Source organism: Pyrgilauda ruficollis, unplaced genomic scaffold, assembly GCF_017590135.1.
Source record: "Pyrgilauda ruficollis isolate IOZ18807 unplaced genomic scaffold, ASM1759013v1 scaffold57, whole genome shotgun sequence".
Taxonomy (NCBI): Eukaryota; Metazoa; Chordata; class Aves; order Passeriformes; family Passeridae; genus Pyrgilauda; species Pyrgilauda ruficollis.
This window is the reverse complement of record NW_024527377.1, coordinates 40,735-66,434: the sequence shown is the minus strand read 5'-3', so window position 1 is coordinate 66,434 and position 25,700 is coordinate 40,735. Positions and strand designations below refer to the sequence as shown.

Here is a 25,700-nt window from a genome sequence, read left to right as displayed (position 1 = left end):
ACACAGACATCATTATGCTGTCTAGAAAAGACAGGGACCAGCCACATTTAAGTCAAAACTACATGACAGGACTTCTCCATAAGCAAAACCAACCAAACAAAAAGCACAAGAAAGCATATGCTGAAATCTCCCCCAACAGCCCTCTCCTCTCCACTGGTACCAGTGTTTGCACTACCAATGTGCCAGATTGGGTTAAACTGCACCACCAAATGCAGCAAAATAAAGCAAGGAGCTGGAAGAGGAGAATGCAGCAAAAGAACACCAGAAAATCCCTAGACAAGTCTTTCTGAACAAGATCTAGTGCAGTAAAGAGACTTGGTTCTGTCACACCTGGCAACACTGAACTATACCATGCAAAAATTTTGTCCTTTGTCTTCTCATTAAGCAAATGTTTGAAGACTTGTAGTAAGTTTGCATATACAAACTTCAGCCTTCCCTTGGGTAAATCCCTCATTGCACATAAATACCCCAGAGTTCTTCACCTTCTACCCGTCTTGGGCCTGGATCTTCCTTTTGAAGTCCTCGGCCTCTCCAGCTTCATCAGAGATTGCCTCAAACTTTCTTCAGTGTAGGCTAAGTAAACATGGGAAAGGTCCACTTCAAAGGGCTAGAAAAACACCAGAAAGTCTCATAAGACAAAGTCATGAGAATAATTTTATACACTCATCAATGGTGCTTTCATGATACTCAAAGACTCGTATCTTCAAAAGAAAAGAAAATTGAGATTGGACAGTTTGGCACTAAATACAGAGTGGCAATCTAAGGCAGGACTTGGGCCTGTACAGTTCAATACATCAATTCAACAGTCACTCACATCTTTCTCTTTTTTATCCAGGACAGGCGTCTGTTTCCTCATATTGTTTCCAGTATATGCAACACATTTCTATAAGCAGAAAAAAAAGTTTGTTAGTAAAGTCTACTGCGCATAGCAAACTGACTACAGCTTCACCAGTTTCTTCCTGGGCTCAATTAAGCCCCTCAGAAGCTCATACTAACATTAGCTTGTACACAAGCCAGGCAGCCATTCTTACCAGCTGCCACTCTCCTATGTCTTCGTTCCAGTGAACGTAGTTCTCAATCATTTCCTACAAAGGAGTCAGGACAGTAAGCGTTAGACTTGCACAATCTACCCTCCAGGTGCACTTTCCAGAACATAAATCCTAAGGCCTGGACAAGCTGCTTAAGAAGAGTTTTGATCCCTTACAAGTCGTTCCTATCAGGACAGCTACATCCCATGCAAAAACCCCCCCACACCATTTATACTCTGAAGTCTACAGAAGAGAAAAATACTGTATGTACTGGAGAGTCCCCTAAAGCATGTGGTTTCCATTACACCAACATCATCAAGACAGCAGTAAGCAAACACTGTAATATGGACAAAATGAAAACTATAAAAAGAATTTCCCTTTTCACATTAAACAGTGTGCATTATATTTAATGTCATTGTGAATTTTCTGTATACTGGAGTCACAAAGAACGTCAAAGATTTAAAAATCCAGTCTTTGTGTTAGTATCAGACATTAGCAAGCACAACTTCAAGGTAGTGGAAAAAAAAAGATTTTGAATAGACCCACTGCATGGGCACACAGTGAATTTAACAGTTAACTATGTGGTCAATGTGGTTTTCTTATTTTTATAAGCCTTTAGGAAAATATCCTGCAAGAGAACTGAAATTAGCACAGCACAACTCCTGCCTCAGGCTCAGGTGCTTCGCCTTCACCTGGTAGTCCTGAGGAATGAAGTTGTCTATGATGAGAATCTGAAGACGAAGCTCCCTGCTCAGCTGCCGAATGTTTTCCAGCAACCCTTCAATCTCTCTCTGATGCTCTTGCTGTAGATCTGCCATCTGAAAACAAAACAGGCATTTGAGAGGCATTAGACTTATCTAAGACATGGCAGCAGCCTCTTCTGTCTGTATGAGGTTTTTGGAAAACAAAAGCAAACTCTGGTTATTAATACCAGAATATCTCTGAAAGATAAATCGTCTGAAACATTTCAGCTCAGAGATGGCTGAAAACAACATTAAGTTCTCAGTTTCATAAACCCAAAACTGGCCTTCTGCCAATCCAAGCTGATTCAGCTATGTCTAGATGAAGAGCATGAGACAAGTTGCATCACTGGCAAGGTTTCAAGGAAAATCTCTGATCCCAGGGACCAAATGCATTTTTTATGAAACAGGAACTCCAGCTACCAGCCACAGATACACTGATCCAGTGACTGAGGATGAGGTAACAAGGGCATCAGTCCTAAAGGACAGGCAGCTCAGAGCAGAGAAGCCTTTGGGCTGCAGCAAAGCAGGACATGGGGCTGCCAACAAGCAACTTGCATTTTATTTCAGAAATAACCAGTGGTTTTCCTTGAAGTTCTTGATATCTTAGGGTCTCACACATAACCCTTCTCAGCCTGGCCTGGGGAAAAGCTCTGCAACACACTGTTCTAAAGCCCCAAAAGTACTCTTAGTATTTTTGAATTACGTGAGTGAAAATGACATTACAGAAAGACATTTCTAAACATACAGCACATTTTCCAGCATTACAAAGCTGATGGCTTACTCTTCCCACCTCTAGTGCCTCCCAGGATCACTGGCTTTAGATACTAACCTCTGACTTCGCAGCCATAAGCATGGTCCAAACTTTCTTCAGTTTCTTGGTTTTCCCTTGTGCTTCCTCCTGGAGGTTGGTGTACTTCTCCTCGATGTCCAAGCGTTCTTGCTGTGGACAACATTTAGCACAGACACACACATTAACAATCACAGAAACTCTCTGCAACAGCATGAACAAGAGGAAAATCTACTCAAACAAACAAAGCTTTTGCCAGGAGTACAGAGCCCTGGCTGAGCCAGGCTGGCTCAGACCTGCAGGGGCTGCACAGTCAGTAAGTGACCTGTGGAGGGGTGGTTCCTGAAGTGCTTCCAGAGCAGGGTAACACATCCTGGTGTGCCCTGCCATTGCTGTTTGCAGACAGCCACAGCAGATAACCCCACCTCCTTCTCCTCGAGCTCCTTGCGAAGCTGCTCTGCTCTCTTCCTTCGTTCCTCCAGTTCCATGTTTGATTCTTCTAAAAGCTTCTCTTGCTCCTCTGCTTTTGCCAGCAAGTCCACTCCTCCCACAATCACCTTCTTCTCTAATGCAGAGAGTTTCTCCAGCAGGGACTGGTGCTCTTGCCTAGACAGACAGGTAGGTGTGAGACTTCCTGTCCTACCATGCTCAGCAGGCATCAGGTCCAGCTTGGTTTTATAGCCCAGACAGAACTCACAGGGCTGGAAAAACTTGTCCTGCTGCTGAGGGCTTAAGTGGGGGTGAGGCAGTGCAAGTGAAACAGCAAATTCCCCAAGCTCCAGCTCCCACCATTTTCTCTCAACTAAAACCAGGTCAGCAAAGGAGTGCCTCCCACTGCAAGTCACCTCTGTGAGGGGCTGCAAGCACACAGCGACATCACCAGCTACTCAAGGCACCCTCTGCCCAAAAGGGCCCTGCCAGCACAGCAATGCCCAGAGGCAGCTGCTGAAATAGAGGGGAGTGAACAGAGATCAAGGCAGCTGCTGAAGTGCAAACCAGGAATGCTGGCTGCTGCTGGAGCAATCTGTTTGCATAGGGTAGTGTGACTTTAGCAGCTTTCTGGCTTCAGAACAGAGCACCCTTACACCCAAAATTACATGCTAGTGACTGTGCTGTAGGAAACCTGGCCTGCTACAGAACAGTACTGCTGCCCCTCACAGCTCTTGGGAGATTAATTTATGTTTCTAGGCTATCTTGCACAACTAAGTAAAGTTAAGAAAAGAGTGACAAAAGGATAAAAGTGTGTCTTTCCCATATACTCTACACTCTCAAAGCAGAATAGCTCCTCTTTCACCCTGACAATAGCAAGGGGTGATGTTCACTTTCTACAAAGTTTGACAGGCACCTTACCATGCATCTCCAGATATTTGTATGATTAAGGAAGGAACAACCCACACAACCACACAAACTGCTCAGAGCATGGTACTCACTGAGCTTTGAGCAAATCTTTTTCTCTCTTCTCCAGTTCAGCTCTGGCTTTATTTCTTTCTTCTTCTTCCATATCAAGCTTAGTTTCAAGAGCTTTTCTCTCTTCTTCAATCTTTGCTTGCATCTCTACCATCTTATCAGGTGAAACTTTCTTTTTGCCTTTGAGAGATATGGGGAAAACAAGTTAGTTCACTGCAAAGTAAAACAACCTCTGTATCACAGCATTTTTTTCCAAGTTCAGATTCAATACTTGGAATTAACAAAAATTTCATTAGGTATCAGCCTCAAAATGGGCAAATCCGTTTTAACACTGGCCAGTTGTCACCAGCCCCTACTTAATTGTGTAACTATCACTGCAACCTAATGCCCCCAAAATCTAAAACATACAAACAACACTGGAGAAGGAACACTGCTTGCAGAGAAGCCCAATCTGGAAACCCTGATGTTCTAACAATGCAGATCAGGCCACAGAAAGGAAAATACAAGACTGCCCTGACTACAGCTACAAGAGCTCAGCTACCAAGAGTTACATACTCAAATTTCAGATTAGCATCTCTACCATTCCACTCATTCACTGCTCTCCTTACAAGCTTACCTGTTCTGTGAGCCTGTAGATATTTTTAAGAAAACACTACTATGGAAATAAGAGAAAAATCAGAACGGCCCTATGAAAACCAGGCAACTAAAGAAACTTCTTGATGGTATTTGCTCTATGTAACAGTGACTACCCACAGATTTGAAAGTATCGAGGTTGGCTCTGGCTTTATCAGCTGTGTCTTTACAACAGAACTACCACAGCAGCACTCCAGGTCCAGGTCTTGTGGGGCTACCAAGGCAGTGGCCAGAGCAACTCACTGAACCCACTGACCTCAAGATTTGGTCCCAAACACTCCAAATTTGAAACGAAGTGTGAGGTTGCTGCTCTAGAAAGCCAGACTCTGCAAGTCTTGAGCCAACTTTCATTGCAATCCCAGGAGTGTCCAAGACAGGTGAACATAGAGATCCTGGGGGGTTATGTGGAATAAGAATGCATTTCCTCAAATCTACAACTCCTAAATATCCATTTATTCACAAGTGAATCCATAATTTTCTTGTTTTGCTTTTCCAGACATGAAAAAACCCCACCCTGTAGAATCCAGCTGCACTTGAAATTAACAGGAGCCACTGACTGCCATCTGACTGTTTTCACAGTGACATAATGCACACAGTCAGAACACACTCAAGGAAGCTGTTCAGTAAAAGGCTTCTCCTCCTCCAGTCTTCAAGATACTCAGCTTCATTTATATAGATGTATTTTCTTTATAATCATATATACATTATGCACATAAACACTCCATCAAAGTGTACTGCATATGTAAACATGCATGAACATATTCTCACATCTGCATACATAGTTCTTCATGTGCACAACAGCTTTAATTACTTTTGTTACAAGGCAAGGACTTCACCAGTACAGCAAACATCTTCACTGCCATCTGCTACACTTCAGAATCAGATAATGAGCACTTCTTTCTGGGCTTGTGGTACAAAAATCTCTCACTAATTAGTCTCTGAGTAAGAAGCTTTCTGGAAGTGCTATACAGAGCTCATCATATGAGATAAGCCAGATAAAGGCTTCTTACTATTAGGACATAGACCTACATATTCTCAGTTTAGGAGAAAAAGGTGAAGTGAAGCAAGTTGTAAGATCCTTTTACAAGCTTTGCAAATGTAAGGAGGTGAAAATCAATTACACCAACCTGCTTGATCTTGCATTAAGAAGAAGTAGAAAGCAAATCGCAGAGAGGCAGCAAACACATAAAAAGAGGAGGAGAGAAAATGTTATTGCTTTGATCATTTTGGACAAAGATCATCAGCACCAGAACAAACAACAAATTTTATATTCATGTTTCTAGGGTAGAAAATATGAGAATCATAACTAAGAACCCCTCTATTAAAGCAAACACTAATGCATCATGTTATGCTAAAGCAGAGAACGTGTCTGTGCTTCAGAGTGCTTTGCAAATCCAGGACAATCTTCAGCTCACTCTTGCATTCTTCTGCCCATTCAGTGCAATGCTGGATCTAAACACAACATTAGGAGCCAGCTGCAAGGATCATGACCTAAGAAACAGTTAAAGGGGATGGATTTCTCCTTCAATTAACAAACTTAATGCTCCCCACACTCAAGAGAGCTAATTCTGTTATATTACCTGTAAAATATTAGCATCCAGAATACATGTTCTAAGTTTTAACCAAGATTTCCAAGCCAATTCTTTGCAAGATACAAGACAGTTGCACACAGGGAGTCTCAACACAAGATTCCTCCATTTAATCACACAGGGGATTAGTAGGTTAATTTGCAGTAACTGGTGCTTCCATAGAGGTATAGAGCCACTTTTGGTTATTCAAGCAAGTGCAACAAAAAAGGCAGGATAGGAAAGGGATAATGAAAGACACCACATGCAGAAGGGTCACACTAGAGGACAGTTAATATCCCAAACTACAAAAAGCTACACTTATCCCAATTGCCAAAAGCCCAGCACAACTTCCCCTTACAGAGCTGTCTCCAAACCTGCAGGAGATGGACTCATCCACCTGCTGACACATCAGCAGTTTGCTATTAACTGTCCTCATCCAAATAAAACAGGTTCCAAGCAAGCTTTAAAGGAGGAGGATTGAAGCAATTGGAATTCCCAGACTACAGTCATGATCCACCAAAGGTCTCTCCTGGGTTGTGTTCCCTCTAACCCTGCTACCACCATTCTCTGAGCTGAGGCTTTCCACTAATATCACTACTGTAAGGTGAGTGAACTACACAGCAATACTTTCCAGGGTCTCTCCACACAGGGAGAAGAGTGGACTCCAGGATAAAAACAACACCAGGTGAAGTCCCCACAAGCCAAGTCCCAAGATGTGATTTGTTTCCTCAGTCCTCACTGACTGTAAGTTTTTACAGGCACAGTGACCTCTCTGCCCAGGAGCAGCCCAGACCTTCCTTACTACTAGACCAAAACCTGCATCTCCTGCTCCTCTGAACTAAGTCTCACAGAGATCAAGAAGTCAGTATTATGGGGCACTTAAACCCCAACCACCAAGGATATTTTTTAAAGTATCTGCAAAAATAAAGCCAATCGACCAAGCATTGCCACATTTTATTTGCTAGTATAAACCTCATGCTGTTTGACTGTTCTCCAAGACTAATTTTGAGAAGGCAGAGTCCAGTATAATATAGAATACATATCTAGCAGTCCTTTTCATGAATTCATATTGTAGCAATTCCCATTAAAAAATTAGCTCAGTTTTTTCCCCTGTATTTTAAAAGGCGCATTTAACACAAGCTGCAAACTGGATTTTTTTAACCTATTATTTCTCAATTACCTTTAAATCGTGCTCAAGCATTGTTTCCTATTCTTTCACTTATCTGGCTAACAACGTGCACATTGAGTAATTGTTTCAAGCATGGAAGCAGCAAAGGAAAGGCATGCTTTAGCAGAGTTACAGCCTGAGGTTTATCTTTCCAACAGACAAAGCAGGGAAGAGTGCAACATTGCAAAACAGAGTGTGCAGATTATGGAAAGGCCAAAGCTTAAAGGACTTAAGAGCTCCCACTCACTAGTGAAGGACTTATCCAGAGGTTTCTCTATGACAGAGCATGTGGAGTCTGAACTACTGCTGCTGCTACTGCCTGGAAAACAGAAATGCGTCCCACAGAAAAACCCAGAGGAAGAAACATGCAGATGGGAAGTTAGTTCTAAAGGAAAGAAACCCAGAAGAGCCAGCAACCTAGATCAAAAAAGCACAAGTTCCCATCTGGAAGCACTTGACAGGATCCCTCCCAGACTCAGCTTGCAAAGCCACCATTTCCCAGCACAAAACTGCATGCTCAGAAAGACATTTCAGTTAAAACCCATCTTAATCAGACTACAGCTTAAAACAACATGCCAAGGCAGCTTCCATTTCAAGCAACACCAGCAGAGAACACCAGATCATAGTGGAGAAGGCTGTGGATATCTGCCATAGCAGAGGATTCAGTGACCATGAATCCTTTCCAGTCTTACACACATGGCAATGTGCACTTCTCACTCTGGAAGGCAGAATCAGCTTACACAGGGACAGTCAGTGTGTACCCCTGTGAAGCAGCTCCCTTAGGGAACTTAACTAGAGTAACTTGTCTGGGAGTTGAATAAGTCAGTTATTCACCCTCTACTCCTTCCAAGCAGCACTTTGAAGGTGGTCTCCTCTTGGGAGGAGATTTGGGCAGGACATTTGGAGACAGTGGTCAAGCTTTCCACTTCTAGAAATAACCAAAAGGTGAAAAATGAACTTGTTACAACTATCACCAAAGGCATGGCAAAAGTAATTTATGACTATTTGGACAGACACCAAAATGAAAAGAGTACACCTAAAAGCACAAATGCTTTCACAGTGGGTGCTTCAGGACAGGAAGGCAGTTGGAATGTCAAAATGAGTTTAGGAGAGAAGCTGGAAATTGGGATTAGCACCGGGCTTGGGCACTTTCTCTACTATCAACGATGAATTATCAGCAGGGTTCTAGGAGAAGGCAAGCTCCCAAGAAGCCACAGCATCCCATGGTGTTCCAGGTTCAGCAACATTCCCTGGAGTTTAGATTATACACAGCAATTTAACACTGATGTGGGACAAAGGAAACTCCACCATGGGATTTTCAGACGGTTCCCAAAAAACGCATGTGCAGCTCCCATTAAACTTTTCAGTTAGCACAAAGACACCCCCACCAAAGGTCAAGTTTTCCCTCTATCAACATAAAATAGGACATCAGTAGAGTCAGTTACTGAAGATCTCTTAAGACAGATGAATCCTTTGCCTAAACCACAGCCAAAATTCCCCTCCAATCATACCCATGGCTATAAAAACCACACCTGCCTACAAATGATCTTTGGTGTTTTCTTCCTCCCACCTCTGTAAGCAGGGGAAGTTCCACACCACCACAAGCCATACGCAGCCAAATTGCGGCACCCCGGGAGCCACCACAAAGGATGATGTCACGACAAGCACAGCTACCCAAGTGGAAGCAGGTACTACACAGGTTTGGAGCTGTCCATCTGCACAGATGGCACCAAAGGGCTTCATTTCTAGGAGAGGCATGATAATTGCAGCGGCATAGGGCATCTCTACAATTCCTCTTGGCCCTGCCTGGCTCTGGCTACACTTCCTACACCAGCCTGTGGGTAAGAGGAGGCTGGTGGCACTGACAGGGATCTCTACTGTCTTACCCCGCCGTTTCTTCCGCTTCTCCTCTCCAATCTCCCCATCTTCATCCTCCTCTTCAGAATCGCTGGTTTCAGAACCAGAGATCTCTTCCCCTAGAAGAAAAGAGTGTGCTTTTATCAAAAGCTTTCCTTCACCTCATATCAGCTTGTTATTCTGACAGCAGCATTCATCCAAATACAGCAGCGCCTGACATCAGCTTACGAGTAGTTGCAGAAGTCCTTAACTGTTGCAAAAGCAGACAGCTTGCCATGGCTCAGGAAACTTAAGGACAATCAAGATAAGCAACTGAATGCTGTGATGTCAGTGGGTATGTATTAAAGCTCAAGAGGCTACTTTTTATGGAAAATAGAGTATCTTTGCACAGCTGAAGCTATGAAGTTTCCCTAGCAGGATTCTACCATACCTTCTCTTCCACCTCACACTTCCATCTCAGAGGAAAGAAAAAGAAGCAATACTGACCACTTCCTGCTTCTCCTGAATGGGGCAGACAACAAACAGCAAGTCATGCTGGAGTTACTGCTACAGCTGTTCTGTGAGTATCTCTGGAGAGAGATGTTGTGACATCTGGTCACTGTTTAGCAAGCATCCCTCTAGCAGGGTCACTCCATATTATGGACTAATAAGAGACATGAGAATATGAAGTTACACGGCTTAACGAGGCTTCTTGTTGCTCTACAGTGTTTAGAAACCCAGCTCCAGCTCTACAAATTTGGTACAATTTTCCTGCTGATAAATGCATCCCTCCTCCCCAGCCAGAGAAGAAGTGTGATCTGTTGTTACAGTTCAGTTTATTTCCCTATACCATGTCAGTTGTGCTTGCTAGGGAAACCCAGTAAAACCTGGGCACACTGATTCCAGCCCAGAGGCCACCACTCACCCTAGTGCCAAGTGCCACCTAGTGGGAAAGCTGGACCCCCACGAGCAGCCTCAGACACCTCCCCTGGCATCCAGAAGGGCAAACAAAACCAGAACATGGACCTCCACCAGCAGCCAACCTCAAGTAGCAAAGAATGTTGCCATTCAAACAGAACAAGCATCGTGCAGAGAGGAACACAAGGGGGAAGGAGAGTCTCACCTTCTTCCAGTTTTTTCTTAAGCTCTTCAATTTCTTTTTGGAACTGGCGGAGCATAGCATCCTTGGGATCCTCATTAATCCTGGCCTTGTTCTTTATGTTCTTGGCTCTGTTTGCATACCTGAGAGTGCTGATGGTCTCATCATAGTTGTAGTCTGCTGGTCCAATATTTGCACACTGCAACACGTGGAGACCATGTTACTGCAGGACAGTGTGAGAGCCCAGCACAAGGCACTGCATAATGCAACCCCAGCTTTGACAGTCTCACACTGCTACTCTTTCCCAAGCTTTCCTGCTGCTTCTACACTGAAGCCACTTTTGACTACCCAAGCACAGGTTTTGTTTGATCTCACGCATGTACGTACGAGTGTGCCGTGTTTAGAGCCTCATCTATATAGAGGCAGAGAAAAGATAGAAAGAGATGCACACAGAAGGTTCTCTAAGCTGCAAACAGCTTAGGATTAGTGAGGTAAGTGCCAGACTGTTCAAGTCACCATGCTACCCCTGCAAAAATGCAGCCCAATAGCAGGAACTGGAAAGGGCATCTCTTAGCTTACCATCATGGTTTTGGAGTTGCCCCCCAGGGAGTCCTGCAGCAGCCGTGTGAGTTTGGAGTTACGGTAGGGCACGTGGGTGCTCTTGCCATCCACCAGTGCAGAGATAACATTGCCCAGTGTGGAGAGGGAGAGGTTGATCTTGGTGGCTTCCTTCAGTCTCTGCCCTGTGGCTCCAGTTTTTGTCTGTCTTTCAGAACCCTGCAAAGGGAACACGAAGCAGGAGGTAATAATCCAGATCCTCTAATACATCTCCCCTCCAAACAGAATCAGCTACATGTGAAATTTTGCTGGCAGCCATGTCACTAACCACTTCATCCATTATTAGAGAACCTGGCTAAGTATCTCAGACATTGTTAAAGGGACAAGTCACACAAGTCTTAAACAGAAGCTTTCAGTGCCAGCAAATTCTGGATTGCTCAAAGCAATGCAGCTGGGAAAATGGAGATTCTCCTCCCCAGGAACAAAAACATTATGGGAAGTCAGTCAGCAGTTAAAAGGCACCCCAGCTGGAGCTGCCAACTGCCATCCACGGCCCTTCCTGTCAGCAGAGAAAGAGCAAACAGCAACACTGCAATTATTCGAGAGAGTTTCATAGAGCATCCTATGCACACACCATATAAATAAGTTGAATGCCCTTAGTCTCAGTTTTTCTGCATCTTTCCCAAGGAAAGGTACCTCAGCGTAAATCTCAGGCTAAAGCCATGTTTTACCAGCACAATTACATTGGTTCAAAGTGTGACACTGAGGGAAGGAACCTGCAAGTGATGAACAACATGGTCACAATCCTCTGACAAAACCTCAACAACCCAAACCAAATGTCTTGGAAAGACCTGGCTGGTCCTACTCACAGCAAGATCAACGAGGTGCAGCTTGCCCATGCGCACGTGCATGTTGCCATCGACGCCCTTCTCACTGCACTCAATGGTGATAGTGAAGATGGCGTGCGAGCGAGAGCTGTGCTCGTTCATGTTTGTGGCACCAACAGAACCTTTTAATAGAGAAAAAAGCAGTGATGTCTTCAGAATTAATCACATCTTCTTCTAACTCTTCCTGCTCTCAGAGGAAACTCATTCCCACCTCTTCACCCAACCCTGTATTCCAGAAGATGGCACAGGGATGCTCAGATTCAGCAGCAAAGTCTGTTCTTGGGCACTGAAGTTGCAGTACACTTCCAGCCTGGACTAGCAGAAGGTCCTGCAGCCTGCTATAGCTCTAAGTCAACCACAAACTTTCAAGACCAGCAACTGTCCTCATCTGTTTAAAGATCAATAGCTTAAGGTGTTCATAGCAGATCCTTGAAAACAGATGTATTTTGGGAAATAAGAACCCAGCAATCCATGCCAAGGGGAACAGGAATCAGAACTTTAAGTCACTAAATAATCTGAGTTTAACTAAGAAGTCTTTCAGTGCATAAATTATCTCCCACTCACAGCACAGGGCTGATGTTCACCCTGATCAGAACTGAAGTGGAAAAAGGACCAAGAGACACACAAGCAGTTCTGACAACACTGACTGCCCTCATTGCATCCTCCCTTTGCTGATCCCCACTGGCACTGGCTGACGTGGGAAGCACAGCCTTCTTTACCTGGCCCTGCACAAAAGAGGCTTGGGAGGAGATACCTTTTTTGTTCTGTTCAGCCAAACACTCTTCCCAGCAACAGCACTAGGACCTCCTACTGTGGTCTGGCAACCAGACCTTTACTCTGTCTGAGCTATAAACCTGCCCACAACAAGGCTACGTACGGTTCTTGTGGCCCAGAGTCATGATTCTGTCCATATCATCTGCATTGTTTACAACATAAGCTGAAAGGTCTTTGATATAAACTCCCACATCAGGTCTCTCTTTCACCTAAGAGAGAAACAGTTCAGACTGAGCATCCCTAGGAGACCCCCCCACAGCAATTCCAGTGATACTGTAACAGTACAGTGGTTTACTCCTCCATTTTCTGGCTTGCACATAAAACACTCCACTTAGAATCAGAGCAGATAAGGAATAAAGACTCATGAATGACAATACGCTACAGTTTTCTCTCTGTAAAGACATAATTTTAAATGCCAAACTCCAATTCTCAGGACTGCTGAGGGGCCTTTGGGGTAGAACTGCAGGTATGAAACTGCCTCAGGTGGAACAGCCAATTTGTGCAACTGACCAAGTGAAAGAAATTTAAAGAATCCAGCAGTGACATCCAGGTACTGCATCGCAAAGGAAAGAGGACTGCTGAGGAGCCCAACCTCCCACTTCCCTGCAAGTGCTTCTCTGAACTTTAAAACAGAATATTGCTCTGATTCAAAACAAACACCACATTCAGAAGAGGAGGCTCACCTCTAACCTCTGTGTCTGGTCCTTTCCCAGCAGGTCCCGCACTTCCTCATTGTAAATTTCCAGGTAAGAGACACGAACTAAAAACCTGCAGATGAACAGCTGGGTAGTTCACTTAGCAAAACATTTGCTGAAGTCCCACAAACACAGCCACAGAGTGCAAAGAAAACACTGAAATACCAACACAGTCCTGCTGCCCCTATCTAAGAACTATCTAAGTAGGAAACTTTCATCTTGGGAGAAGTACCATTTCTGTCGTCATTGTCAAGGTCAGGCTCCTGCTACACATGGACTCACATTAAAAAAAAAAAGAACAAGCCAAAAACAAAAACAGAAGCAGTCAAGGGAAGGCCTTTACCTTGTATCCCCCTCTGCCTTGGCAATGTGACCAAATATATGGGCAAAGGAATTGGGAATGATGCCTCTGAGCTCAGGAACTGCTCGGACCCCTTCCATGGTGAAGGTTTTGCCTGTTCCAGTCTGCCCATATGCAAAAATAGTACCTGAAGGATAAGACAAAACAACAAACTTTAGGAAGTTGAGTCTTCTCTAAACTCTAACTGCAGATTTACTTCATCCCTTCTTAGCCTGATAGCACCAAACACCTCTATTTTCACGGAGTTGAAATTTTCCACTCACTCCAGTAGCTACTGGAATACAAGGCTGAAGTAACAGAAATGCTGGGCAAACACGACCTATCTGCTGCTTAATCCAGCCTGCAAGATGTCTAATAAAAAGTCAGCTTGTTTTAAAATTGCAGAGTGCCTAAAGCATGAGATGCTACTACACTTCAGTTCCACTGGGTACTGAAATCGTACAGTGAAGAGCCACCGAGAATTCTGATAATGACATCAGTGCATATCTCTTGCAAAGAGAAGATAAAGGATAACAACATGCAGCTAACTGACCTCAGAGGAATCTCCTTCATCACCCATCTACCACTCTTAACGACAGCAGTGGGTACAACTCAGAACAGCAAGTGCCTTCAGGCTATTTTAAGTTAGAAGCCACAACAGAAATGATCTGAGGCTACAGCCCTCAGAAGGTGAAACTCCCTTAAACAAGATCAGCAGGAATTTTATCAAAGCAAAGAATAGGAGAGAGGATAAGATCCTTCCCTTACAACAAGGGACTTACCATTGTATCCCTCTAGGACAGAATCTATAATAGGTCTTGCTGTTAAATTATAGACATCCAGCTGTTTACTCTCTGGTCCAAACACTGTGTCAAATGTGAATGTCTTAGGAGGCTCATTGGATGAGTCTGTTTTATGCACAGTTATAGTTCCCCTCATCTCATCCACATTCACTGCCATTTTGTAGCCTGTAGCTTTCTCCCGGTCATTGAGAGGCCGGCAGCGAACAACCACCTTGACATTGTCACAGCTTTCCGGCTTGTCCGGCTTCTCAGGCTTGTTAATCTGTAATTATTTAAACAAAAATACACAGGCTGTAACACTAGTGTTAACACAGAATCACAGAAAGGTTTGGGGTGCAAGAAACCCAGTTCCACCCCCACGGACAGAAACACCTTCCACTGGAGCAGGTTGCTCCAGCCTGGCCTTGAACACTTCCAGGGATGAGACAACCACAGCTGCTCTGGACAACCCATGCCATGACCTCACCACCCTCACAGGGAAGAATTTCTTCCTAATAGCCAATCTACCCCTGCCATCTCCCACTATAAAACTACTGTGTGTCCAAGCACTGTTGAATCAGCTTGGGCAGCTACGTCTCCAGAGGATCATGAACTTGGGGACTTAAAACCAGGACTGGTTTATGATTACAGCGGAGAGAACAACACACTTATCCAGGCAATGGGATCTTTGTTGGTTGGCCAACATGGACACTGAATAAGTAAACATTGAGCATTTCACATTCACAAGAATTTTTTCAAGAAACAATTTCACCTTGCAACCTGCAAAAAGTTTGCTGGAATTCGGTGCAGCCATGACATTCTTCTTCAGTAACACTGACTATACACTCTCCAACCTCACAGAGCACACAACCAGATACCAGGGAGTGCTGGCTGAAGGGAATTCATCTTAATTACAACACCCAGTATACATGCTTAAGTTTAGAACACCTGAATGTTGCATTATAAAACCTCACATTCATTTTCTTTTATGTAGTTACCAAAACAAATTTTGAAGCACGGCTGATGAATCTAGTTAAGAGACACTCCCGTGGGCTAGAGGTGCTGCAGCTCAGCGTCTAACTGCTCCTAGAGCAGCTACACTTCATGTCAAGCCGAAACAAACCCTTTCCAAGCGCCTCTCCCTCCAGCTGCCACCTGCCCCGATTCCTCCCAGGCCTCAGCAGCGGCTTTTGCCGTGCTGCTGAACGCAGAGAGCGGCTCAGCCCCACTCGGGCGGGGGAGGGAAGCACACGAGGCGCCGCCAAAAACCAAGACCGGGACTCGGCGTCTCCACGAGCCCCCGGAATATGGGTCGATACCCTCCGGGAAGCCCGGACCGCCACTCCTCGCTGCCAAGGTGCCGCCGCCTCTGCGGGGCCTGGCACCACCCGCAGCCCCTCGTCACCCCCGCCCCGCTCGGCCTGACAGGCACCGCCCGCCCTGCGGCTCCCGCGCGCACATGGGAACGGAGCCGACGGGCTCTGCCAGCCCCGGGCGCGGCGGGCAGAGGTGCGCAGTGCCCGGACGGGCCCGGGGGCCACACCCCGCGTCCCCCCCGCGCCTCACCGGCATGGCGATAGCGATGGCGGCCGCGGCAGCCCGGGCCAGGCGCTGGCACGGCGGAACAATAACAGCACTGCGCCTGCGCGCGCCCCGCCCCGCGGCCAGCCCCCGCGCGCTGCGGTGCCCGCGCAACCAATGGCAGGCGGGGGGAGGCGGGGCCGAAGGGAGCTCAACCAATGGCGGCGGCGGAGCGGCGGGCCGGGGCCCGACGGGCTGTGAGGGGTGACCGGGCTGTGAGGGGTCTGACAGTGCTCCAGAGCTCTGGAAGAGCTCCAGAGCTTTGACAAGGCTCCACTGCTCTGGAAGGGCTCTAGGGGGTCTAAGGGGGCTCTGGGTCTCTGATAGGGCTGCAAGCCCCAACCTGTTCTCCACACGATGAAGAATATCCATCTCTTTTTCCTGACTGTAACTTGACAAGGCTCCACTGCTCTGGAAGGGCTCTAGGGGGTCTAAGGGGGCTCTGGGTCTCTGATAGGGCTGCAAGCCCCAACCTGTTCTCCACACGATGAAGAATATCCATCTCCTTCTTTTCCTGACTGTAATGTTTTGAATTGCTGATGAAATAGAGGGACTGCAGAATAACTTAAATATAAACAAGCAATACAGTCCAAGTGGCACATAAATCAGTTAGTCCTGCACTAATGAAGCACATTCCCAGGTTATTTGTCATTTAGTGTAAAGTTTCACAGCCTACTGCTGGGATCCTCCACAGCATCATCTGCTCCTCTCCTACTTGCAGCATTTCAACATCACATTATCCACGTGTCAGTTACTTAAACGAATTAGATTAGATCATTCCAGCAATCTGACTTTGTCCTTTCATAATCTATGTCCTTAAGAGTCAAAGACAATTTTACTGAACAGGAGAGGTCCAGGAATAGTTTCCCCAGTACCTGATGCCCTGGATCACACTTGTCTCTCTTCCCCCGAGCTATTCCTGCACACCCAAATCCTGCTGGCAGGTCACAGAGCATTGCTCCAGTCCCACTCCTCCCCTCGCTGCCTTTGCTGTGCACCACTGGGGCCTGGGATCCCCAGCACCAAGCACCAGGCACAGACACAAACCAAGGGCTGTGCCTCGGTTGTGCTGTATTTTTGCCAGAGGGATGTAAGCAGCAGCAGGAATGTGGACAGAGCTGATCTGCACCTGGCAGATCTCCCCCAGCAAACTGACCGGTGTATCCCAGGGCCGGGCGCACAGGTGATGACAGGACAGGGCCATTCCCCAGCCCCAGGTGTGTGCAATCAGGTGAGTCAGGAACCTTAAGACCAGCTATTCAGCAAAGTCTCTTTGCTCTTCACACACTGCCGCGGTGTTAGTCAGAGTTGTGCTGCACCCACAGATTCATGGACTAACAATTTAGCACCAGAAAATGTATAGCCCAAGGGGCTGGTGAGACAACAGAGTCATGTGTAGGCAGGCAAAGCTGAGGAATGAGAAAAGGTTTAACATAAAATATTGGAACCAGCTTCCCACAGAAAATGCTGCAGGAGGAAAACAAAGGAGTCCAGGATCTGAGGGGAAAGCTGAGAGTGGCTTTGAGACATGGAGAGATCCTGGGTGGAAGAAAACCTGGGGTGAAAACACGGATGCTGGCAGAGGGGTCCAGCCCTGGGAGGGAACAAGAGTGCATACGCTCAATGAAAACAGAGAGAAAAGATACTTCCTGTGACTGGAAGGAAAATAGGTCCTGGCAGGTGCTGGGATTGTGTGGATCCAGCAAATGCGTGTTTTGGAGCGGGCCACGTCGAAGAGAAGGGACAGCCCATCGTCAAGGCAATAACTGGTGCCAGAGAGGGAGCAAGCAGATTTAGGGGCTGTGCTGAAGGTTACAGCGTTTATCACGTGGCAGAATTTCATCGGGATCCCGCTTTGCCTGGCACAACGATCTCTGGACAGGCAGGACAGAGCCACAGGGGCCGAGACCGCGCGGACCCCGCGACACGAGCTGGGCGCTCCAGCCGAGCCGTGCCCGGAGATCGCCACCGAGGATCCCGGCGGAGGGGCCAGGGCCTGGGGCTGCTCCCCGCAGGTATCGCCCCGCTCTCCGCCGCCCTCCCGGGCCGGCCCCGCCGCGGAGCCGAGCCCCGTGCCCGGTACCCGGCCAGGCGGGTAGGGACGGGACGGGACAGGACGGGACGGGACAGGACGGGGTCCCCATCGCCGCCCGGGCGCTCTGCAGGGCTGGAGGGGCTGTCTGAGCGCTGGCGGTGCGGGAGCTGCTCGGTGGCGTTCTCAAGGACAGTCGAAATTAGCCAGAGGGCGAGATTTTAATTATTATTTCCCCCCAGCTACACCAGAGTAAACTTCTCCATGCATCAAACTGGTCAGATAAATCATTGCCAGCTCCCCCTCTGTGAAATGGTCCGGCTTTGGATGCTCTGACATCCAGTGGCAGCCGAAGTTAGTCATATGTGGTTCCTGCTTTCAGGGAAACCTCATTAGAAATGCAGAACAGTTTCCAGAGGATTCACGTCACTTTGGGTTTTTTAATGGAACTACAGAGATAATGGTGTGAGCTTCCAGAAAAAAACTGTGAGGAAGCCCACATTCACCACTCCTTGGAAAGAAAAGCAGGAATTTTATATCTAGTAACATCTCTTTTCTGTTGTTAAAGAGACACCAAAATGTAAGCCTTGAAGTAGTTTCAGGCTGGATGTTCTCATTCACTTGGTACTGATATGATTCAGAGATGTTTATTTCCTGTAAATACTGCCCTTAGTCTGGAGAGTGGGATTTCCAAAGTGGTATCTCCAAAGATTAAACTGCTCTGAGGAAAACTTTTAATTGGGAACTCATAAACCTCCTAAGAACAGTCAACTTTGAGCCTTTTTGTGGAAACCATAAGCCTCTATTTGCCAGAAACTTGAAATCAGGTGATGACAGGTTGCAGAGTAATAGCTCAGCAAATGGAGAACCAAATGTGTGAAACAGGATAAATGGACTAATCTGGACTGCTTGACCCAAGGTTTCTCTAGCCATTACACAGCCTAGCAGTGAAGAAGCTGGACTGTGTTGTCGTTCAGCCATCTGACATGTTTTCTTTCATCAGGAATTTTCAGGGAAAATGCATATCAGAATTGCTCTGTCTGCAAACAAACAAGTGCTGTGGCTGCTCCTCAGTTCTCAGCACTGGAAAGGCATCAAAAGAGGAAGTCATCCTTAGTACAAGGAGCTGGGATGTTGTTTTATAATTTTGTTTCTTTTTGTCAGTGGCTCTCATCAGGAAACTGACTCAAACAGCTGCCATGAAGTGTCCTGGACATATAGAGAGCTCATGACTTGCCTTTTTTTTTTTTTTTTTTTTTTTTTTTTTTTTTTTTTCCCCTGGAAAATGCCTTAGCCAGAGAGGCCAGGATTTGGAAAGTGCCAGTTTTCCAGAATCTCACCATGAAGGTATCCTCCCCTGTCCTCTTTGGAATTCCCTAAAGGACCCTGCAAAGATGCAGTGCTGGTCATGCCATCTGATTCACCTGAATGCAAAAGATATCCCTCATGGGCTAGGCTTAAGGAATGGAGGGGCAGGAGGGTCTGTATTTATCCCATTTTGCATTTTATTGATGCTTTGTATAAACCAGGGGCTTTGAATTTTGCTCTGACTCAGTCAGAAAAGTAGTTTTGGGAAATGTGAAATAGTTTGGGATAACATGGTAGAGCAGCCAATTGATAATAAAACCATAAATTTGACATATTAATTGTGTTCAGCACTATCTGTGAATTCCATCTGTTAAGGTGGGAGAAGATGGAATTCACTGAGGCCTAACAGAAACCCAGCCCCATTCCAAGCTGCCTTAGGAAGCTACAAGACTCCATGGCCTCTGTGTACAATGCAAAACAGTTTCACTTGGCTGCTTCTGTAAGTGCAGCAGAACCATGGAAGGATGCACAGGAGTGCCTTAACAGCCTTGTCTCTTCTTTGCAATAGTCTATAAATACTACTTTTATCCAGCATTTTTACTACCAAATTAAGCAAAATAGTGAAACAGATAATGGGATGAGTAGTATTAAACAAGTTGGTGTTTAGTCCTGTCTGTTCTGTGTAGCTGCTTGGCCTTTTTTCATCTCCTACAATGCCCAGGTGTGTTCCATGGCTCCTGGGTGCTATTCTCACGGCAGCCACGGTCCTCCCTTTCACCTGAATGCAGCTTCGAATAAGATATAAGAAAGAAAACTCAGTACATTTTGCCATGTACCTTTGGGGAGTCACAAACCTGGCTCTGGTCCCAACACTCAGCAAATCCAAGGGCTGTTAAAACTCTTGTAGAGTAAATCAAAACCTACTCCTGACTCCAGTTTCTCTGTTGAGGCTGGCTGAGTGGAACATGTGCTTTAAACTGCTCCAAAACGTGCCCTTGCCCTCCCTCTGTGGACACAGCTGACAACTTCCTTAATTTCAAGCCTCCAGCCATCTAAAATGCTAATTAGAGCACTTAAAAAGATTTGAGTCTTCCTTTGGAGATATGTTAACAAAATCATCAAAGCAGTAACTGTATTTTTCTTCTAACTTTTCCTTCCCCTCGGGGCACAGATATCTCTCTGTCAGGTTACAAAAAAGCAGTTCTCTGGATAGCAGAAATCAGATCCCAGTTCCAGTTTTACCCATAAATGTTCACCTTAGCCACCAGAATCTTCAACGGGCTGTTGGCATCAGGAAAAGTAAAAATCTCTGTCAGCTTTTCCCTGGCTAGATTACTGACTGGGAATATAAGGAGCATGTAATCAGTTTATACACAAAGCAGGGATGATGTTTGGCAGCAGATTTAGGGAGCAGTCAGGGTCATTGCTGGGGAAGGCCATTAAGCAAATATATATATATATACACACATATGAACTTGAGTGTTTGATGAGGTTCCACTGACCTCAATAGAATTGTTTGTGTGAACTTAGTCCAACTGCTGTGGTAGGTACAAAGAACTCATCTGGTTTTCTCTGCTAAACAGAAATTGTTCACATTATCACTTTTAATATTCTGTGTTTTAGACTACTGTTTTTAATTAAACTGTGGGGCTGAGCTTTTCTGTCACTGAAGCTACAGCAAAGGTAGGAGTTGAGCTGAGCCTTGCAGCTCCCCATTCTATTTAGCATATAGAATCACAGAATCATTAAGGTTGGAAAATGCCTCTAAGATCAAGTCCAACATTTGAGTGATCACCACCCTATCAACTAAACCACAGTACTAAGTGCCACATCTAGTTGTTTCTTGAACACCCCCAGGGATGCTGACTCTCCCACCTCCCTTGGCAGCCTGTTGCAATATTTAATAACCCTTTCCATGAAGAAATTCTTCCTGAAGTCCAACCTGAACCAATATCTGAAATGAGGAGCAACATTGCAGTGTAAATACTGTGATGTTGCAGAGTCTAAAAGTTGTCAGAGACATGAATAAAAATGGCACCTATAAGAGGATTTATTCTGCTTCACTTTGAATTTCCTTGTTCTATTTCCAGCTTCTGTAGCTAAACTAATTCAGAAGCAACTGTAACTTAAATGAAAGTTTGAAACTTATGTATGTATGAATGACAATTATTTCCCACAGGACTCTTATCTTCTTTACTCAGTGTTTTCTTCTTCTCCCTTCAGGCCCAATTAAAATATCTGCAGTGCATTGCAATTTCCTGCCTTGTCCTTGCAGCAAAAACCAATGAAGATGAGGTCTGTATGTTTCATTTTAAACACACTAAAAGTTGTTCATGTTTCCAGGTCTTTCAACAACTTGGACATAATGAAAAAGTGTTAATGTGTTTACCCTAAGTAGTTCTAAAGAAGTGAGAGTAGCATTTTCAGTCCTGTTTCACTGTTGCTCCAAAGAATTGTGACCTTTTGTTTTTGTTTATGTCATGGATGTGTTTCTGTCCTGTCCCCAAACCTCTCTTCTCTTTTCAGAATCCATGGCTCACAGTAGAGCAGTCTGAGGGGACAGTCAAGATGCCCATCAGAGGGCTGTAATTCCTGTGCTGTAGCTCCTGGGAGGGCACAGCAGGTGTGAAGAGCAGACGCTCTTCAGAGGAAGATTTAAATAGATGAGTTTGCTTGGAGCCAAAACTGGTTTCTGAACCCTGTGAGGAACTGACTCATGTCTGCACCTCAAGATGAGAAAGTTAAATCAGCAACCAGTGAGAAATTACACAGGATAGTTCTTATGGCAAAATGCAGTGATAGACTTCTGCAGGCATTTACAAGCATTAGCTAAAAGCATTTCAGATTGCATTCCTCTTTTCTTCTTCTGCTTTGCAAAAGAAGAGGAAAGCCAGGAGCTGGAGTCAGACATACACATCTCCTCAAACAGCCACTGTGGCAGTGAAATGTTCTTCACAGCCTCTCTTAGGTGGTGTTACACTGATGTTATTGTTTTCCTCTCAGCTACAAAGAATAATGTGTCAATGACCACAGGAAACAAGACAACCACAGCAGACCTTGTGAAACAGGCTGACAGGAAGCCTCCTCTGAAAACTAGTGATAGCAGGGCAGGTGCCTCACTGATGCCCCACTGGGGAGGCTCATGGCATCATTCTTGCTGTGGGCTGGGTCTGCAGCAGCTGCCCTGGGCTGAGCAGGGACCACTCTTCAGTGAGGATGGGAGGTAGCTAGGATGAGATCGCCTGAACGAGCATTCTGCTTAACATAAACTTGTGTAAACTTGTCAGATCCCTTCACAATACAGAGAAGAGCACACAGTACTGTAGAGGACGTTGGTTTCTTTATTTTTTTTTTTTTAATTTTTAAAAATTTTTTTACAGGTAATACCATCAGTGCAGACGCTAGCGGTGCAGAGCAGATGTAAACACTCTCCAGCCGAGATCTTGAGAATGGAAAGAATTCTACTGGGTAAGCTTCAGTGGGATCTTTACACAGAAACACCAATGGATTTCTTAAACATTGTAAGCACTATGTTTTGCAATGTTTTTTTCTTGAAAGAAAAAACTCCTTATCAAATAAGACTAAAAAACACAGATGCACACACACACCCACCCACACATCCTTCCCAAGATTCTTGGCAAACTACCTATTCCTACCTATCTTCAAGCCTTTTAAAGAATATTACAATAATTATATTTTTAAATTTTTTTAAAATTTTCTACTATTTAAAACCTTCTATTTTGCTAAAAAAAATTTACTCTCATCTTTAAAGGAGAACTGAAGGGACATTAAAAAGATTCTCATAATGCACAACCATATGCCTTCTTTATTTTTTTTTTAAATACAAGCTGCAAAAATAATTCTAACTATTTCCCTTCTATTAATACTGTACATACAAAGCTGTCAGTTTTGCTACATTTCCCACATAGGTTTTTTCTTAAAACATTTTCCTTTTCATCCCACTAATTATTCTTTTATGCAATGAGACTACCTTGGTCTGGCACTTAGTTCACATTGCAGTTACTAAAGATTTAATAGAAACAATTAAACTTTGTCTTCAAGAAACGATCATGTACTAGTAAGGCAAAATTCATGTGATATGAACATATCCTGGATCCCTATTTTAAGATTATGTGCAAATATTAAGCCATTTTAGGCTGCTGATTGTGAAAACTGCCTTTCGTAGGTACTTGTTTCCTTGGTGAATTCAGAGTGCAGTATTCCTGGTTTTACTGGATTTGGAGCTGCTGTCCTGAACTGAATCTCCTGGACAGCAATTTGGATAATGTAGAAACCTCAGAAACCATTAGGAAACATAGACCTCGTACATTCATTATCACCTCAAAAAACAGTTCAATGATTGGCAAGTACGAACACAAAACACAAAAAAAAAGGTGGGGGAAGCCTTCAAGTTTCCTGATATGAGATGAAATTCATCTGTACTTCTGGGTGATGACATGAAAACATAAACTTCACTAACCTCTGCTTTTCTTTTCATATATATATGTGAGTATATATATATGTACACTTTGTCTTCTCTGCAGTTCCATGCCATGGTGATGTCCAGCTGGCCCCATCTCCCACCCAGACTGCCTCAGAGGAATCCTTCCCTCCACGTTGCACTCTTGACCAAGCAGCTGCAGCACTGTATGGCCTGCCACCAGCTTGTGCAGTTTAAGGGCTCCACGTTGGTTTTGGTGATCATCACCTTGGAGCTGGAGAGGCAGACTCCTGGTTGGTTTCCTGTTATTATTGATCTGCTAAAAAAAGCACAGGTAGGAAGCAAAATGGCCTTTGGTCACAAATCCTGGAGGCAGGACATGATTAAGAATAAAGCCATGTGTATTTACAGCCAGTATTGCATTTCAGCAGCTCCTGAGACTTGTGTCCTTGTCCTGCCTTTGCTGCAGACCTTGCTGGTGCTAACAAAAGGGAACAAAAGTGCAGTTCAGGGGTGGGACTGGGGAAAGGGACATCCCTTTGGCAGGGAAGGGATGGTTCCAAATTCTTGGCCACAGATAGCAGCCTGTATCTTGAGCCAGGAGAAATTCTCTCATGATGGGAGAATCTGAGAGCACCTAGAAATCTGCCCAGTTTCCTCCCTCTGAACACTGAGAAAACTTATAGGTACAGTCACATAGCTCTAAAAATACAATCAGCTTGACTTCTAATGATTCAAGACAAGCTTTTTTTTTTAAAAAAAAAAAGCTTTTCCCCATTTTCATAAAGCACATGCCTTCTAAGAGAGCACACTTAGAAGGCTAAAGACCCAGGCCATCAGCTTGCCATCCACCCATTTTAAGGTCTTGAATTTGTCTGAAATAACTTGGTTTCCTGCTGTCCCTCCTTGTTTCCTGCAAAGAAGAAGCACTTACCCACATTGTGTATAGTAGAAGGGGTAATCATAGTTATAGGAGTAGTTATCAGGAGCTCCTGGATACGTGTTTTCCATCAGGATCAACAGCATATTGCTGCTATGCATCTACTGAGGCATGTAGCCTGTCCCTGCCCTCCCCCTAATCACAAAGTGACAGCAACAGTGGCCAGACAATAAAGTAATTTATGCAGAACTTACAATAAATCTGCCTCTTTCTTTACAGGTGAACAGCACTGAATTCATCCACTGCAAAGAGCTTGTGGATCTAGAGTTAATGTGCTTGCAGCCACCCAATGCTGTTAATATTTTCTATCCCATCAGCCAAGCTGTGCAGGGCTATCCCAAGGCAAGGCTATCCTGCCAGCACCCTTGTGAATGGCAGAGTTCCCAACAAGGGAGGTTGAGGGTTGCTGTAAGCCAGACTGTTTCAGCCCCTTTCACACCTACAGCCCAAATTCCTGATCAAACCACTGAGACTGAAGAGTGCTGTGATGGATTCAGACTCCTGCACAGTGAGGATGGGGAGGTGAGTGCTGGGAGGATGAACACAGGAGGCTCGTGCCCTCAACTGAGCTGCTCCTGTCCTCCCTTACAGCCACCCAAAAAGGACTCGTGGAGAATTACTGCCTTGCAAGCAGCACCTGCAGAACCAGCAGGTCCCAGCAAACAGAACAGCCAAAATAACAGGGCAAAAGTGTCACTGTGCTTCTCAGAGGACAAAGACACTTGGTATTATCAGTCTATTTGTTATGTCCTTCCTAAGCAGTATGTGGTACCCCTCAGTTTTAAGATTATGTAAAGACAGAAAGCTGGGGAGGGGGGGGACTTGGTCACAGTCCTGCAACCCAGGGATCCAGTTGGCAGGCAGCTACAAACTTCATGGAGAACCAAATGCCTCAGAGTTTATTTTTAAAACTGCCATGATGAAGTTTGACAGATTGAGCCTTTCATCCAGCTCATACCATTGTTCTCTCATTAGAGCTAATCTGGCTTGGCCCATGGGAGCTGAACAGGAGCTGCTGTCGAGGAATGGGCAGCCCCCACTGCTGCCTCTGCAAGAGATCTCAGATGGAACCAAGGTTTTGATTCAGCAGTGA

The 25,700-nt window shown here is 45.1% G+C and overlaps 2 protein-coding genes across 4 annotated transcripts in view; one reads left to right on the top strand and one right to left on the bottom strand.

Annotated features, from left to right (window-relative positions):
• Positions 1-15,924, bottom strand: part of KIF3A (kinesin family member 3A) — a 19,039-nt gene extending 3,115 nt beyond the window's left edge. The window contains exons 1-18 of one of the 3 annotated variants that reach the window (XM_041481898.1): positions 15,872-15,924; positions 14,306-14,588; positions 13,527-13,671; positions 13,172-13,256; positions 12,592-12,697; positions 11,697-11,836; positions 10,849-11,046; positions 10,294-10,468; positions 9,221-9,310; positions 7,582-7,653; positions 5,726-5,734; positions 3,989-4,145; positions 2,984-3,164; positions 2,601-2,711; positions 1,721-1,846; positions 1,032-1,085; positions 815-883; positions 483-607 (exon numbers count right to left, since the gene is read on the bottom strand). In XM_041481898.1, the coding sequence (XP_041337832.1) occupies positions 483-607; positions 815-883; positions 1,032-1,085; positions 1,721-1,846; positions 2,601-2,711; positions 2,984-3,164; positions 3,989-4,145; positions 5,726-5,734; positions 7,582-7,653; positions 9,221-9,310; positions 10,294-10,468; positions 10,849-11,046; positions 11,697-11,836; positions 12,592-12,697; positions 13,172-13,256; positions 13,527-13,671; positions 14,306-14,588; positions 15,872-15,877 (2,132 nt within the window). In that variant the 5' untranslated portion in view covers positions 15,878-15,924. The remainder of the gene's footprint in view (positions 1-482; positions 608-814; positions 884-1,031; positions 1,086-1,720; positions 1,847-2,600; positions 2,712-2,983; positions 3,165-3,988; positions 4,146-5,725; positions 5,735-7,581; positions 7,654-9,220; positions 9,311-10,293; positions 10,469-10,848; positions 11,047-11,696; positions 11,837-12,591; positions 12,698-13,171; positions 13,257-13,526; positions 13,672-14,305; positions 14,589-15,871) is intronic. The other 2 variants (XM_041481899.1, XM_041481900.1) reach the window with 2 other exon arrangements.
• LOC121361365 (cyclin-I-like) lies at positions 15,888-25,700 on the top strand. Its single transcript, XM_041481996.1, has 9 exons — positions 15,888-16,083; positions 17,902-17,981; positions 19,203-19,265; positions 21,450-21,521; positions 22,607-22,747; positions 23,771-24,001; positions 24,827-24,949; positions 25,053-25,129; positions 25,583-25,700. The coding sequence occupies exons 1-9, from the start codon at positions 15,888-15,890 to the stop codon at positions 25,698-25,700; spliced, it is 1,101 nt and encodes a 366-aa protein (XP_041337930.1).

Bases quoted from the DNA above. Each gene is read 5' to 3' on its own strand.
- LOC121361365 (XM_041481996.1), top strand. From the start codon at position 15,888: ATGGCGGCCGCGGCAGCCCGGGCCAGGCGCTGGCACGGCGGAACAATA. The intron at 22,748-23,770 runs GTAAGCACTATG...TCTTCTCTGCAG, and splicing joins CAATGGATTTCTTAAACATT to TTCCATGCCATGGTGATGTC. The intron at 25,130-25,582 runs GTGAGTGCTGGG...TTCTCTCATTAG, and splicing joins TGCACAGTGAGGATGGGGAG to AGCTAATCTGGCTTGGCCCA.